Source organism: Cervus canadensis, chromosome 28, assembly GCF_019320065.1.
Source record: "Cervus canadensis isolate Bull #8, Minnesota chromosome 28, ASM1932006v1, whole genome shotgun sequence".
In the NCBI taxonomy this organism is placed as follows: Eukaryota; Metazoa; Chordata; class Mammalia; order Artiodactyla; family Cervidae; genus Cervus; species Cervus canadensis.
In genome coordinates, this window is record NC_057413.1 from 8,597,444 (window position 1) to 8,613,835 (window position 16,392).

At 46.5% G+C, this 16,392-nt stretch overlaps 1 protein-coding gene across 12 annotated transcripts in view; it reads left to right on the plus strand.

Moving 5' to 3' along the window:
* PHACTR1 (phosphatase and actin regulator 1) overlaps window positions 1-16,392 on the plus strand; it is a 490,759-nt gene that overhangs the window by 437,233 nt on the left and 37,134 nt on the right. For all 12 annotated transcript variants that reach the window (XM_043450090.1, XM_043450084.1, XM_043450085.1 and 9 more), the window contains one exon: window positions 1,810-2,131. In XM_043450090.1, coding sequence (XP_043306025.1) covers window positions 1,810-2,131 — 322 coding nt within the window. The remainder of the gene's footprint in view (window positions 1-1,809; window positions 2,132-16,392) is intronic.

A 16,392-nucleotide genomic window follows, 5' to 3' on the forward strand; every position in this document is an offset into this window, starting at 1 on the left:
ACCCACTCCAGTCCTATGGACAGTGGAACCTGGCGGGCTACAGTCTATGGGGTCAAAAAGAGTCAGACATGACTGAGCAACTATCCCCACCCCCCCACCCCCAACACACACACATACAGTTAATAGCAGAGCATCAGGTTTTCTAACTCCTGGTTCTGCATCCTCTCCACGGGGGCTCAGTACTAATGCAGGGCTGTGCGTGTTGGAATGGCGCAGTGGAGCCTGGAGGACCTTGCCATTTTCCCTTCCCACAGGGCCATGTTGCAGGCATGGAAAACTTCTCGGGTGGTGCCTTGGAAACCTCTGTGCTCTGTTAGCTGATTCACTGTCACCAGCTTTTTTCACCCACTTATTTACAGTGAATGTCAGGGAAGTCACTTATAGTGGTGATGGACAGGGAAGCCTGGCGTGCTGCAGTCCATGGAGTCTCAGAGTCAGACACGACTGAGCAACTGAACTGAACTACTTATGATGAAACACCACGCACTCTGTTGCTTTCTCAGCTTCTATCTTCTGCCTCCGAGGTTAGGAAGGATCAGGCCAGGTGGACTCTCACAGGGGCAGCCAGAGTCCTATTCGTGATAGGACTCAGATATATGTCATGCTTTGCAGTTTACAAAGCATGTCCACATTATCTTGTCTGACCCTCACAACAAGCCATGGGAGAAGCCTAGCATATATTATTCTTTTTTTCAGAATGAATTAAGACAGCATTTGTTACCTATCATGGCAACCCACTCCAGTATCCTTGCGTGGAAAATTCCATGGACAGAGGAGCCTGGTGGGCTACAGTCCATGGGGTTGCAGAGTCGGACATGACTAAGCAAGCAAGCAGATGTTACCTATCAAGGACTACACTGGGTGTATTTTATGCTCAAGTCCGCTGCTAACTTGTTTGGGGATTTTGTAAAATTCTTAAAAAGTGTCCTTTGGAGGAATTGATTACACAGAGCTGCCCCTTCCTCAGGGATGACTCAAACCCAGACCTCAGGGTGGGTTTCAGCCCTCTCATCCCCTCACATGGAGATGGTGTAGATGTGAATCTATTTACTCCTCGCAACGGACCTAGAGGGTGGACAGTACTCCCTTTCTATGGATGGGAAAACTGAGGCTCAGGGGATGTCGTAGCAGAACAGCAGGGCTTCTTGGTCATGCTCTGTGACCCTGAATGCTGTAAAGCGTGGGATGAGATGCGGGAATTAAGGTCAGTGGCATTACAGTCACCTCTGGAGGGACATGCTCCTAGTGGGCTTGAATTCAGCCTGGCTTCTAATCCCATGCCTATTAGAGAGTGCCAGCCAAGAGGCTGTTTTCCCATTACAGTGGCAAAATTGTCGGCATTGTGCATATCCTAAAAAAGACCTCTTTGAAGATCCTTGGGTTTCCATACGCAGAAGAGCACGTCCCCCCTTCCTGCTGGTGAGCCTCAGTCCGACAGCAGGGTGGCACACACCCCCAGCACCTGGGCCCCAGCGTGGCACACGCCCCCAGCACCTGGGCCCCAGCGTGGCACACGCCCCCAGCACCTGGGCCCCAGCGTGGCACACGCCCCCAGCACCTGGGCCCCAGCGTGGCACACGTCCCCAGCACCTGGGTCCCAGCGTGCTTCGAGCAGTAAGGGAGAGCTGGCTGTTGAGTGCCACTCACACGGATCGCTGAGAAGCACTCACCCGCCGGTTCTTCAGGTGGTGCGTTTCGTCTCAGGGCCCCATCCCAAGGGCCACGGGCCCAGGTGGGCACCCGTGGTGTTCTAGGTTTTTCCTGACGCCCCTGAACTCACGTCTGCCTCTCGCCTTCCTTCCGCTGCAGATCCTGGCGCCCCCGTGAAATTGCCTTGCCTGCCAGTGAAGCTGTCGCCTCCGCTACCTCCAAAGAAAGTCATGATCTGCATGCCTGTGGGGGGGCCAGAGCTCTCCCTGGCGTCCTACGCCGCCCAGAAGAGTGGCCCGCAGGGGGGCGCCCAGCACCTCCACACCGTCCTGCCCTCCCAGATCCAGCACCAGCTGCAGTACGGCAGCCTGGGCCAGCACCTCCCCTCCGCCACCGGCTCCCTCCCCCTGCACCCCTCGGGCTGCAGGATGATCGAGGAGCTGAACAAAACGCTGGCCATGACCATGCAGAGGCTGGAAAGGTGAGGGAGGGGGCGGGAGAGGGCGCGAGGGGAGGGCTTGTCCGGGGTGGCCAAGTGGGGTTGGGGCATCTGACCACGACCAAGGGGTGGGAAGACCAGCGCAAGGGCTGGCACTCCTGCCAGCGTGGGGCGGGGCGGGGAGTGGTGGGGGAGGGCGGCTTGAAAGCGAAATCAGACCAAAATCTGAATGTCAAGAGACGTTTGGAGGAAAAACACATCTTGCCAGTTGCCAGACTAGAACAATCACATTTATCAAGAGGTAGTGCGTATATATATGTGTGAGTGTGTGTATATGGGGGTGAGTGGCTAGATGAATGGACGCATGGATGGATGGGTAGTACATATTGTGCTTCTGTAGGCATTAACATTTTTTGGAAATGTATCCACATCACTATTAATATGGTAACCCCAAGGGCAGAGAGATGGGAGAAAATCTTTTGACATTTCGTCTCTTTCTGTACTGCTTAATTTTTGATTTTGTGTATATTACTTTTATGATGTGAAAAGCAATGCAGATGTAGAATAAGAAAAGCTGATCACAGCTAGAGCAGTGCTAGAAAAGCAAAGAAATGGGAAGAGCTACACATTGTTCTCACTGATAGAGGAAGCGGCAGATGAAGTCCGATTTAAGAGCTTGAGCCTTGAATAAGTACCTACAACCTGCGAAGTCTCCTCTTTCATCAGATTTTGCCTCCAGGGGGAATCCAAGGACAGGCCTGTAGTAGCAGCCCTAACCCCCGCCACCCAGGGAGAGCAGTTCTGAATCGCTCGTGTATGTGTTCAAATACCACCTCGCTTGTGCCCAAGAGGTGGCTGTTTCCCAGTGTGATTCCAAGGTGTGTTGCTTGACTTTGTGCTGTGGCGTGACCAGAAGGTAGAGTTGCAGCCTCGCGTGGGGCATGTCTGGGCTGGGGTCCCGGGTGCCTGCCCCACGCTAGACAGCTGGGTCCTGCCGACAGGGCTGCAACTGAGCCTCAGTCTCGAGAGCCCGGCCAGCCGCCAGGCAGAGATGGACACAGTTGGGAGCTGCCCTGGTACCTTGGACGGTAAAGAATCTGCCTACAGTGCAGGAGAGCCCCATTCAGTCCCTGGGTCAGGAAGATCCCCAGGGGATGGGAATGACAACCCACTCCGGTATTCTTGCCTGGAGAATTCCCTGGACAGAGGAGCCCGGGGAGCAACAGTCCATGGGGTCTCAAAGAGTCAGACACGACTGAGCGACTTTTAACTTTTCAGTTTTTCCTGCCTCTCGGTGGCTTTTTCCCTCCCTCTGTCTCAGCCAAGTAGTCTATGTTTGGGATATTAATGACTCCAAGGGAAGTTGTTATCACTGAGAATTCTAACTGGATTAGTTCACATTAATATCACCCCTCACTGTGGGGGGTGGGGAATTATTTGGCCCATTGCCAGTATTTTCAACTACTGTTCTTATTTTTTTTTAATGAATGTGTCTCATATTTTTAAAGTACTTATTTATTTGGCTGCACCGGGTCTTTGTTGCAGCCTGCAGGATCTTTAGTTTCGACAAGTGGAATCTAGCTGCTTGACCAAGGATCAAACCCGGGCCCCCTGCGTTGGGAGTGTGGAGTCTTAGCCACTAGACCACCAGGAGTTCCCTCAACAACTACTATTATTGTTAATGAGGGCAATAATAATGTAAAATTTGGATGGCATTTTTCAGTCTATTACATACTTTATTATCATTTTAATCCTCACACCACTTAGGGAGACTAAGTCAGCAAAGAACCTAAGGAAGGCTGGGTTCCCCCATACCAGCTGCTCAAGAGAGTAGTTCACAAACTCAGTGCCCTTGTGCAGAAATTGTACAGAAATTGACCCCAAACTTGTAGATACTTTCATAGCAATTTGGCAACTGCGTTCCTAAAGAAGACTAGTGATCAGTAGTTGAGAGTTCAGGTGTAGGGGGTACAGGTTCGATCCCACATGCCTTGGGGTCAAAAAACTGAAAAATATAAAACAGAAGCACTACTGTAACAAATTCAGTAAAGAATTTAAAATTGGTCCACGTCAAAAAATTAAAAAAAAAAAAAAACAGACTACTAGCAATGAATGCAATTTCTTCACATCTCCTGTAACCCCCAAGAACATTTTTGTATCTCTTCCGGAAATATCTGACCATCTGAAAAAGATGCTCACCCAGCATACTAGTAGGATGTCACTAGGTACATTTCAACTTAAAGCATGCCATTTAGAAAGTTTCCATGAAAAGTACTAACCAATAAGTTATGAGTTATTCCTGATTTCCCTGTGTCTTTGTAGAATATTTCAGTCAAGTGTAGACCAATGAATAGGTCTGTTGGACCTACACTGGGTCAAGTTCTTTATTGAAATGAATCAGAGAGCAAGTGGGGAAGGAGGGAGATACTGGGATTTTGCAGGTGGGTGAGATCAGAGGAAGGACGGATTCCAGGATAACTCACCCCATTGTCCAGAAGGTCTGATTACTGCAGAGTTCTTTCTTCTTCTTATAATTCCCTTGTTCCAGTCTTATTTCTCATCTTCCTTTCCTATGAGAGACTTTTAAATCTTTGAAGATAGCTAATATTCCCTTTATCTAGTGATTTATCTCTTTCAAGTTAATACTTTCGTCAATCATGTATTGAGGTGGTTTCTAGACCCTTTTCTATCTTATTCGTGTTCTCCCAAAATTACTCTAAATCTGTTTTGATTTGTATGAATGTTCTTAACCATTACCCTAACCTATGTCTGATAACACTGAAGTCTCTAGTTAGTTATAAGCGCTTTGTTGTTGCTCAGTCACTATGTAGTATCCAAAGCTTTGTGACTCCTTGGACTGAGCATGCCAGGCTTACCCTGTTCTCCAATATCTCCCAGAGTCTGCCCAAACTCATATCCATTGAGTTGGTGATGCTGTCTAATCATCTTACCCTCTGTCACCTTTTTCTCCTCCTGCCCTCAATCATTCCCAGCATCGGGGTCTTTTCCAGTGAGTCAGCTCTTTGCATCAGGTGGCCAAAGTATTGCAGCTTCAGCATCAGTTCTTCCAAAGAATATTTAGGGTTGATCTTTAGGATGGACTGGTTGGATCTCCTTGCAGTCCAAGGGACTCTTAAGAGTCTTCTGCAACACCACAGTTCAAAAGCATCAATTCTTCAACGCTCAGCTTTCTTTATGGTCCAACAGCTACTACTACTGGAGAAACCATAGCTTTGACTATACTGATCTTTGTAAGGAAAGCGATATGGAGCTGGCTCTCTCGATTTGGGAGAGGGGTGCAGGAGGAGGGAACTGGAGACCATCTTCTGTGTTCATCAAAGTCACTGGGCAGCTTGGCCAGGCTGGAGGTGGTCCCTGCATCATGGCTAAGTACATGGGCTCTAGAATCTAACTGCCAAGGTTGCAGTCTCAGAGATCACACTTCTTTTTGCCCTTGATTCCACATCTTTCGAACAGGGTTAATAATAACACCACCAACCTCAATAGGGTTGTTCGTGAGGAACAAATGACAATCAGTCCACCTCAGCCGTCTTATTATATGGCATACAGTAAATGTCTGTAAATAAATGATAGTGAAAGTTAAGCAAAATTCTACCACACACAAAATCGACCTTGAGTGCCCCTAGAAGGCATAGTGCAAATTGATCCAATCTTGTTGGAAATTTTGGGTTGGTTTCCCAGCATTAGATCATCTTCGTTTATTTTCTCTTCACTGATGAGTCACATCGTTTTTGAAGGTGACTCCACAGGGTGGCCCCAGGGCCTCCTTCCGCAGCAGCGTGGCTGCACCTCTTCTGTCCTGGCCCTCTTTCTTCGACAGTGACTGAGGCTTGAGCCTGGCCAGGAGCTCACTGTCAGCTGCTTTTCCTCTCCCCAAGGAAAGAGCTTGAGCGCATCCCAGAGGAGCTGGGGAGTCTGGAGGTGTGTGTGGTACGGGAGCCCCTGCTCCCATGCTGCTGCCCACCCGTGTTCCCCCCTGCCTTGGCAAGGATGGAGAGATGCTGCTGGGGCATGTGGTGCACCGGCCCAGTGAGTCAGGGACAGGAGACCGTCACCACGCCCAGCTCTGCTCGGGGCTCCCCATCCTGCCCCGGGGCCAGGAGCCGCTGAGCATCCAGACCCCAGTGACCAGGGTGCTGCAGGAGGTGGGAGGGAGCCTGACCTCTGGGTGTCTTCCCCTCCCTCCTCCACCTCCAGTGTTCCTGGAGCTCCTCACCCTCAGAACCGTCAGAGCCCGCTGCTGGCCTGCTGGTGATTCAGCCCTGCCCTGAGTGTGGCTTGGAGCCTGCTGGGAGCACACCCTGGGTGGTCAGTACCTGCACGGGCGCAGGAGGTGGGGAGCATCCTGGGGAGCAGGGCAGGGGGTCCGCTGGTAGGTGGGCTTCTCTGGAGAGCTGCATTGAAACTGACATCTAAGAGACGGAAAGAACCGGGGGGCGGGGGAGAGGGGAAAAGGAATGAGAGGATATTCTAGGCGGATTAAAGCAAGGAGTGATAACTCCAAACTGGGCGATGATATTTTTAATAAGAAAAGGCAGGAAGTTGACAGTTATGCGCCAGGTTTTTAGAGAACCATAGGGAATGAGGGACACGACAGAGATTGTCATCTGACATAAGGAGAACCTAGGAACCTTTGGAGAGAACACAGGAGATCTTTTAAAAAGATCAGGCTGGCCACTGTCCCAAGTGGTTTACTCATGTGCTTCATAAAGAAAAACCCTACAGGTGAGATCATCTGCTGATGGCCTGCTCAACTCTTTAATTCCATGTCATGAAATTAACCCTTATGTGAATATTTTTAGAAATAATGGTTTTCCCAGAGGAGTTGTATATCTGTGTTAATATAGATAGTCCAGACCAACAATGGCCGACCAGACTCAGAAAGGCTTCCAGAACCATCTTGAACTCTTATTAATGAGGACAATAATAATGTAAAATTATTACTCAGTAAAATACTAAGTACTGCATACATTAGCTAGGGATTATATTACTACCTGTCCAGATTATTGAAAAAGGGACAATTTCAACATTGGACAGAAGAAATTGAAATCAGTAACCCCCCCCAAAAAAAAATCCCTTCAATCTTTATTAGTTCTATTATTCTATCATTATCTACAGACCTTCAAAGATCACAGTTCATTTATAATCTTAGTATAAAAACATTTCAAGGTGAAAATTTTCTTTATGTGGCCTCCAGGGTCATGGGAAATTCCAAAGAATAACTCTTGTCTGTGAACTAGATGGGCCCTTGGATTTCTTTTAGCTTTATCAGTCTGACATAATTACTGCACTGATTTCTGTCAGTGTTTCCACCTGCAAGTCGGAGTGTTCATGTGATGATCGGCAGATATGCCTGGGTACCAAGCAAAAATGAACCTCTGAATACCTGTGTTATCTGATTTGTGAAGTGGCGTTTATTTGAAGAAGTTTGCTATTTTGTTCCTCATTTAACAAATGGCATATATTTTCAAATGAAATATGTTTCCAGGGAAAGCATCTCTTTCTTATACTGATGACCATCTCTTCAAAATCTTCTACAGTTCTGGTGAGGCATTTGTCTCTGACCCTTTGAGGCCAGAGTTATCAATCTCTTACTTTAGGCCAGTACTTCAGTTTTACAGCATAGATTTATCATCTGTAAGTGGCTGCATGTAGATAATGTTTTGCAGTGTAATTGCTATTTTAAGGGGTAGGATGAGATTTCAGAGCAAGGTAATGTCACTTAGAGCAAGACAGATCCTTTCCTGCAAGGCTGGTGAGCCAACTGGTCAGAGGAAGGTTAAAATGAGACTAGATGATTCATTAACATCTTTCGAAGTCTTAAAGGGATTAAAAAAAGGAAGTATATTTTTCGGAAGAGAATCTGCCACTGAATTTTCCTATGCATGCATCAGGATACCCTTGCCCGATGACAAGTATCGATTCTTTGATCTTCTTGGAAACCATTTATCCAGAAAGATTGTGCAGGCCAAAGATATTGAAAAGGCTAAAGGAAGTGTTTCAATAAACTAATGGATAATATCCATAATGATTGGTTTATGATAAATTGCTGAGCTTTAAGTACATCCCTTGCTGAAACAGCAACTACCAATATTGATGTTTAAGAGTCATTATTCTCTGATCTTGCAGCAGCCTGTGAGTTTGGTAGAAGGATTTCTCCATTTATGTGATGAGGAACCAAAAAAGCAAGATGCTGTACTAATGAGTGGCTCAGCTGGGACCCAAACGTGGTCCTCACTCCAGGTCCTGCCCTCCTGGCCCCACATCCAGACAAGCATGATCTGGGACATTTCTGACGTCTAGGGGACAAAGTCATGTGGAAGAACCACGCTTTGGTTCCTCCGTGAGAAATGGAGAATGCTCTCGGTCAGACTCTGGGTGTCATATGGTTTTATTCACCACGTCCTGACCCCAGACACCATCTCAGAAATGTGGGCCATTGATCCCTAGAAGGACAGAAAAAGGGATGTGAATGCGTTCATTTGCATTCACTAGCACCACTGGAAAAAAAGACTGAAAACACATCCTCCACTCAGGAAAGCTCAGTCCCCTGCTCTATATATAGAATGGCTTCGTTTCCTGCTGACTAAAGGCCGACAGAAAAACACATCTCCCAGTGTTGAGTTTCTTATCTTAGGAGACTGTGAGAAGCAACACAGTGTGTGCCTGCTTTCCTCCAGGGAAGCTGATTAACTCTTTTCTAGGGTGTCAGTGGTTGCTTCTGTCATTTTCCAGCCTCAAGCACTGCGATCTGTAGCATAATTTCTCACATGTTTTTTAGGCTCCTACTGAAACGTCCTACTGAAAACTCTCTCTGAAAACTCTCTTTATGACTCTGTGCAGTCTGAATGACAAAAGCCATTCCTGTTGAAGTTTAATGTCATTTTCAGCATCCTGTTGGAGGGGAATAAATTTTCTCTGTCCTTTCAGGAGGTTAATGTCATCGTCTTTTTTTTTTTTTTCCTTTTGCATTTTAACAATGGTTGCATATGAAATCAGATGCCAGAAAGCAATATCCCTTTATGACACATTTTTCTTTAAAAAATAGTGTTGAAATGATTCCCAGGTATTTTTAGGGAAGATGAAGGATTTAAAATAGTCAGTGATTTTTAATTTCAAAACCTGCCCCTGATTTCCTAGGAGAGTATCAAAGGTGCTTGATAATGGGTAATCCCATGTCCAGGATTATTCACAGTGCTCTATACAAATCTCCCTATTATCATGTGATGGAGATAGAGTGATGGTTATAAAGCTCCCTTGAAAGGGGGCCAACTGTGTAATGACCCTGGTTGTCACAAATGTCTTGGCATGCACTTCTTGATGAATTATTAAAAATAAGCTGCCTCTCCCTCACCCAGTCATGAACAGGAAAGGTAAAACAGTCTCAGCTTTCAAAGTCTGTGGATTTCTTAGAAACATGTGACTGTTTAAATGATAGGAAAAGTGGTGAGGGGGGATGGGGGCCTGATGGGCTCCCATCGTGTTCTTTGTCTTTTTTTAATTTAGCTGCACCAGCTCTTAGTTGTGGCACACGAGGTCTTCAATCTTCGTTGCAGCATGTGAGATCTTTACTTGCATCACGAGAACTCTTAGTTGTGGCTTGTGGGATTTAGTTCCCTGACCAGGGATCGAACTCAGGACCCCTGCATTGGGAGTGTGAAGTTTTAGCCACTGGACCATCAGAGAAGCTCCCTGTGTTCTCAATTTACGTGTCTCCTGTTTGGCTTGTTGTTGTTCAGTCACTAAATCATGTCTGACTCTTTGCGACCCCATGGACTGTAGCCCACCAGGCTCCTATGTCTGTGGGATTTCCCAGGCAAGAATATTTACTGGAGTGGGTTGCCGTTTCCTTCTCCAGGGGATCTTCCCAACCCAGGGATCGAACCTGCATCTCCTGCATTTGCAGGCAGATTCTTTACCACTGAGCCGCCAGGGAAGCCCCCTACTTCTTCTAGTAGAGTCCACATGGAGAGTTGAATTTTCCAAAAAGAAGACTGGCTAAGTGTTGTTTTTGATGGAGACAGCACCAAGGGGAGAAGAAACAGCTTTGGACTTCCCGGACGGGTCATGGGGACAGAGTGAAGGCGAAGAGAGTTTGAAATGCGTGCTTTTTACTGACTTAGGACTGCCATTTTACTCTCAAGCTTCCTGAATCCTATTTTCGTGTGTCTCTTGTGAATAGCAGGCCTCCTATTTTAGGTAAACTTCTGTTTGTTCCTTCTGGCTTATTCAGTTGTTTCATGAAGGAAAGTATTCAGGCACTTCCATCCTCTGGGGAGAAAGTGAGGACACAACAAAGTTGACATCCTCCCAAACTTCCCTTTCACTGGAGGAGGCAGGGGATACGCCAGTGAATGTGTTAGATGCTGTGTACCTACATCTGTACACTGGGGGAGGTACGAAGCAGGGGAGTGAGCATCACCTACAATGGTGATGCCCTTCTGTCCTCAGGGAGCTGCGTCCTCACTGCGGCAACAAGAAACCCATTGCATCTCTGCTTCTTACTCTTAACACATCTCAGGAAAGTTACGTCGTTTGGAGCCATCGAGATGAGGGAACAGAATCTCTTTTTTTCCCCCTGGAGAATAATTTAGGCCTTTTTTGTTGTTAGTATAAATTCATTGTAGAATGTCACATACGAAGAAACCTTCTAACCCAACTAGCTCACCGTACAAAGCAGCCTGACTCTGGACGATCTTACTGAAGGGGCCTGATTGCCAATGAGCGTAGAGCTGGAAAAACTGTGGTGACCATAAGCTCTCTGTTAGACCGTCTATGCTCACATCGTCCCGGGTACCCTGGCCTTCTTCCTTGCCCAGATCTCTGTGCCTTATCTCTTTGGGTTATCTTCTTAAGAATCCTAGTTCGCTATATCCACATCTTTAATTCTCTGTTCATAGGACACTTTCTCTACACTGGAAGACTATCTAAGGGTCGAGGATGATTATTTTAATGAATTAAATGATGGGAACTGTATTATGACTACTCTGATTCCTAGAGACTTCAAATATTTGACTGACTTTTCCATCAGTTCCTAAAATGTGGACAAGAAACAAGGCTAGGATATGAAGAGAATGATAATCAGCCTCTTGTCTTTGAAAGGCTTGCAGTCACTGGGGGCAGGGAGTAAATGCTTAGATATGTGATTATAATATAACCCAACAGGTGCTAGAAAAGAGATGGGAACAGAGGCTGTGGCCACACAGAGGAGGGGCTGGTCTCCTCTGAAAAACCAGGAAAGGCTGTTCAAAAGAAATGGCATCAAGGCTGTCCCTGAGGTTGGGTGGGCTGCTGCACCCAAACCCCGAGGGGCTAGTTCTGAGGTGGAGTGATGCAGGAGAGCTCACAGTTCAGTTCAGTTCAGTGCAGTCTGACCAAACCAAGTTATCATAAATCACTTCCATTATAGGCAATTTATTTAGTTGATGATTCTTTTAGAGAAAATAAGTATACTGCACACATTTTAAAAGTGTTTTTCACTTACCTTTGCATTAGCACTTAAAATATGCATTTCTATTTCAAAATGAGATCCATGTGACTTCTGAGCACACTCAGTGCTTAATCCCCAAAGAATGTTGACCTGAGTGGTCTAGAATAGATCTGCTTACGTGAGTCAGCTTTGCCTCAGGGACAATGACAGGTACTCTGGAAGGTGTGGTGACTTTCAGGCTGCTGGAGTGTCATTTTGTAGCTCACCCATCTGGGCCACATAACAAGCCTAGCTGCTTCCCTCAGATGGGTTCAGAGCACCTGTGTTAACAGGGTAACTGGTTTGGGACCACAGCGGGAGCAGAGATAATGCAATCAGCAGAACTGTCACGATGTCAGATGGTTGGTACCGCCCCCAGAGTGCCAGCCTGATACACAGCAGGTCAAGGGATTCTGGGCAGTTCACCCTTCAGCGAATACGGCAGATTCCTGAGCACTAATACCCAGGCTGCGTTAGAGGAGACTCACGTGGTACAACTCTGAGGATGTAGCAGGTAGCAGAGCCGTCTGTGTACGCTAGACCCAGGGATCGAACCCGGGTCTCCTGCATTGCAGGAGAGTCTTTACCGTCTGAGCCACCAGGGAAGCCCTATACTCTAGGTCAGTAGTTCCCAAATGGGCAGCTTTGCCCCCCCCAGAGGACATTGGACAATGTCTGATGATGCTCGGGGTTGTCACCACCAGAGGAGATGACACTAGCATCCGGTGGGTAGAGACCAAGATTGCTGCTAAACATCTTACAATACATAGGACAACCCCCACCACAAAGAAGGACCCAGTCCAACCATGCCAAGGTTGAGAGACTCTGGTTGAGGCCAACACAATTGATCAAAATGTTATATATATATATATATATATATATATATATATATATATATATATATATGCACACATCATTGGTGGTACCTTAATGGAGTTTAAGACGAGCTTTTTAAAAGTCTTAATTGTTGTTATTGTTTTTCTTCAGTCATTATGCCACATCCAACTCTCTGCGACCCCATGGACTTTAGCTCACCAGGCTCCTCTGTCCTCTACTATCTCCCAGAGTTTGCTCAAATTCACGTCGATTGAGTTGGCAATGTTATCTAACCACCTCATCCTCTGCCGTCCCCTTCTCCTTTTGTCGTCAATCTTTCCCAGCATCACTGTCTTTTCCAGTGAGTCGGCTCTTCGCATCAGGTGGCCAAAGTATTGGAACTTCAGCATCGGTTCAGTCACTCAGTCATGTCCAACTCTTTGCGACCCCATGGTTTGTAGCATGCCAGGCTTCTCTGTCCATCACCAACTCCCAGAGCTTGTTCAAACTCATGTCCATCGAGTCAGTGATGCCATCCAACCGTCTCATCCTCTGTTGTCCCCTTCTCCTCCTGTCTTCAATCTTTCCAAGCATCAGGGTCTTTTCCAATGAGTCAGTTCTTTGCATCAGGTGGCCAACGTATTGGAATTTCAGCTTTCCTTTATGATTGACTGGTCTGATCTCCTTGCTGTCCAAGGAACTCTCAAGAGTCTTCTCCAGCACCAGTTTGAAAGCACCAATTCTTGGGCACTCAGCCTTCTTTATGGTTCAACTCTCACATCCATAGCTTTGACTAGTCGGACTTTTGTCAGCAAAGCAATGTCTCTGCTTTTTAATACACTGTCTAGGTTTGTCATAGCTTTCCTTCCAAGGAGAAGCCTCTTCTGATTTCATGGCTGCAGTCACTGTCCCAGTGAGTTTGGAGCCCAAGAAAATAAAATCTGTCACTGCTTCCAGTTTTTCCCCTTCTATCTGCCGTGACGTGATGGGACCAGATGCCATGATCTTAGTTTTTCTCATGTTGAGTTTTGAGCCAGCTTTCTCACTCTCTTCCTTAACCTTCATCAAGAGGCTCTTTAGTTCCTCTTCACTTTCTGCCATTAGGGTGGTATCATCTGCATATCCGAGGTTATTGATATTTCTCCGGGCAGTCTTGATTCTAGCTTCTGATTCATCCAGCCTGGCATTTCACATGATGTACCTACTCTGTTGCCCTCCACTCTTCCCCAGTAACATATTGGAAACCTTCCAACTGGGGGTTGGTGGGGGGAGCTCATCTTCCAGTGTCATATCTTTTTGCCTGATCATACTGTTCGTGGAGTTCTCTCAGCAAGAACACTGGAATGGTTTGCTATTCCCTCCTCCAGTGGTCCACATTTTGTGAGAACTCTCCACTATGACCTGTCCATCTTAGGTGGCCCTGCATGGCATGTCTTATAGCTTCATTGAATTAAGCAAGTCCCTTCACCATGTCAAGACTGTGATCCTTGGAGGGGAAATGCTCCTTGGCAGCAGTGGGATTCAAACCTATGCCCCCAAACAACCTGGTGCCTTAATCCACTGCCTTAGATCACTAGACCATGGTACCCAGTGGCATGTAAAGTTTTAATAGGTGCATATTTATTTTAACATAAGTTGTAAAGACATAATTAACATAAAACTAGTGATTACAAAGATATTCTTTGTATGCCTTATTATATGTACATCTTTTATATGTGGCCTTAGGATGAGGCTAAATTAATATTTAAGGTTTTTTTCTGTGTTGACTTAAAATACAAACTAAATAATAGTTTAAGTGGACTTCAAATATGGCTCACACAAAAAAGCTAAGAGGTGAGGGATGATCAGCTCGGTTCAGTTTCTCAGTCGTGTCTGACGCTTTGTGACCCCATAGACGGCAGCACGCCAGGCTTCCCTGTCCATCACCAACTCTAGAGCCTGCTCAAGCTCATGTCCATTGAGTCAGTGATGCCATCCAACCATCTCATCCTCTGTCATCCCCTTATGATAGAGGTTAGAAATATTCATTTGGATCAGGGTTCAGGAAACTTTTTCTGTAAAGAACTGAACAGTTGTGACTTCCCTGGTGATCCAGGGGTTGAGACTTCACGCTTCCAGTGCAGGGGGCATGGGTTTGATTCCTGGTTGGGGAACTAAGATCTCACATGCTCACAACCATGGCGGGGTAGGGGGAGAAAATGGACAGTGAATATTTGAGGCTCTGTTACAGCTTCTCAACACTGCCATTCTGGTGCAAAGATCACCGTGACAGTAGGTAAACACTCGAGTCCTTTCCCCATCCTGACCATTCTAAACCCAGTGTCTAAGATGTATCCTTTAAACTCAATGCCCTGTGACCTCACTGTGACTGGAGAGGGGACACTATTACTTACCCTGGTTAGTAACATCTAAAACATTTACAGAATCACGATGCCTGTTTGGTACACATGTTGTTGACAAAACATGATGTTTCCACCACCTTGCATGCGTATGTGTGCGTGGTTAGTAGGGTTGTGTTTAACCAAAATACACAATCTTACAAGTATCACAATTGAGTGTTTGGATACAGCATATTGAAACAGAGCAAGTTCAAATTCCAACTGGCTCCTTGACCACCTGTGCCCTCATGGGCTTATTAATTACCATCTCAGAGCCTCTATTTCCTGCATATTAAAATGAGGATAACTGACACCTCTCCTGCAGGGCTGTTATTAACAATGTCATGAGATACTGGAGGTGGAAGTTTGCAGCACAGTGGGCGACACATTCAATAAATGTTCACTTTTTGCTTTTCTACCTCAGTTCTTCCACATATTTGACTCGGGTATTAAGCCGTTACTAAAAGTGCCAGTCAGGTCAGGGGCATGTATAGCTCTGTAGTACACTAAAAATACTCCCTGAAAATTAAAGACTGATCTCTTCACTAATACTTTTGAGTATGACTCATCAACCATTTTAAATGCACCTAAATGTCAGGGATTCCAGCCCAGCAGACAGTCAGCACTGACCGAGTGCCCATTTACTGTCAGCCACGGTGCCAGGCACCCGCTGCAGACGTGAAAAGGGCATGGCCCCTGCCTCTGGAGGTATCTAGCACTTGGCTGGGGAGGGGCAACTCCTCCCCAGATAGTAAGCAAACGGATGTTCCCAGTTTTCAAAATTGTGGAATCTCCCAAGAACCTGAGCAAGGTGTTGCCCAAGACACGTATTGAAAGGTAAACAGAAATGATCAAGGTGAAGGTTAGATGAGAGCACACCCCAGGCCAGGAGTGTGCGGGGCGTTGTTGCACGTGAACGAGGTGAGTTGTGTGGGGACAGAGGTGGTGGGACAAGGCTGGGGCAGACGACACGAGGTATTGCACGTCAGGCGGTGTTTAAACTGTTGCTTCCAAGCTAATGGTTTTCCCTTTCCTCTGGCAGTGAGACCTTTTATTTAGAACAGGTCTTCTAAGTGACCACACCATTCCAGAAGGTTTTCCCCTTCCTGCCCTTGGCCATCAGAGATGGAGGCAAGATGTATTAAGAGGCTACACTTCAGTTGATTTAGTTCTTTGCTATGAATTTTATAGCTTGCAGTGTGGATTTTTGACAGCTTTTCTGTGTGTATCACTTTTGGAGCACTGGTTTTGTAGACCAGGAAGACACTTGGGGTTCTAACAGATGAGATAGCTACATCTGAGTTTCCAAAAGCTGTCCTGGAGAATAGATTGATAGGGACAATGTCTAGAAACCACTTGGAGGGCTCTTTCTAAAAATAACAAGTGTGGGGCTCCTTTGAGGCCCTGCCAGGGGGACACACATGCACCAGACATGCTAAAAAGATAGGATTTATGCAGTTTCATCCAAGAAAACTGAGGCTCAGAAAAGTTAACAGTCTGCCCGCTGTCAGAAGAGAGCAGATGATGCTGCCACCACCAGGTCACTCTGCTGTCCCAGGACGTTGAGCTGTAGGTGAGAAATGGGAAAAGGTCTGCCCCGCAGACCTTTCGTTTCTGAG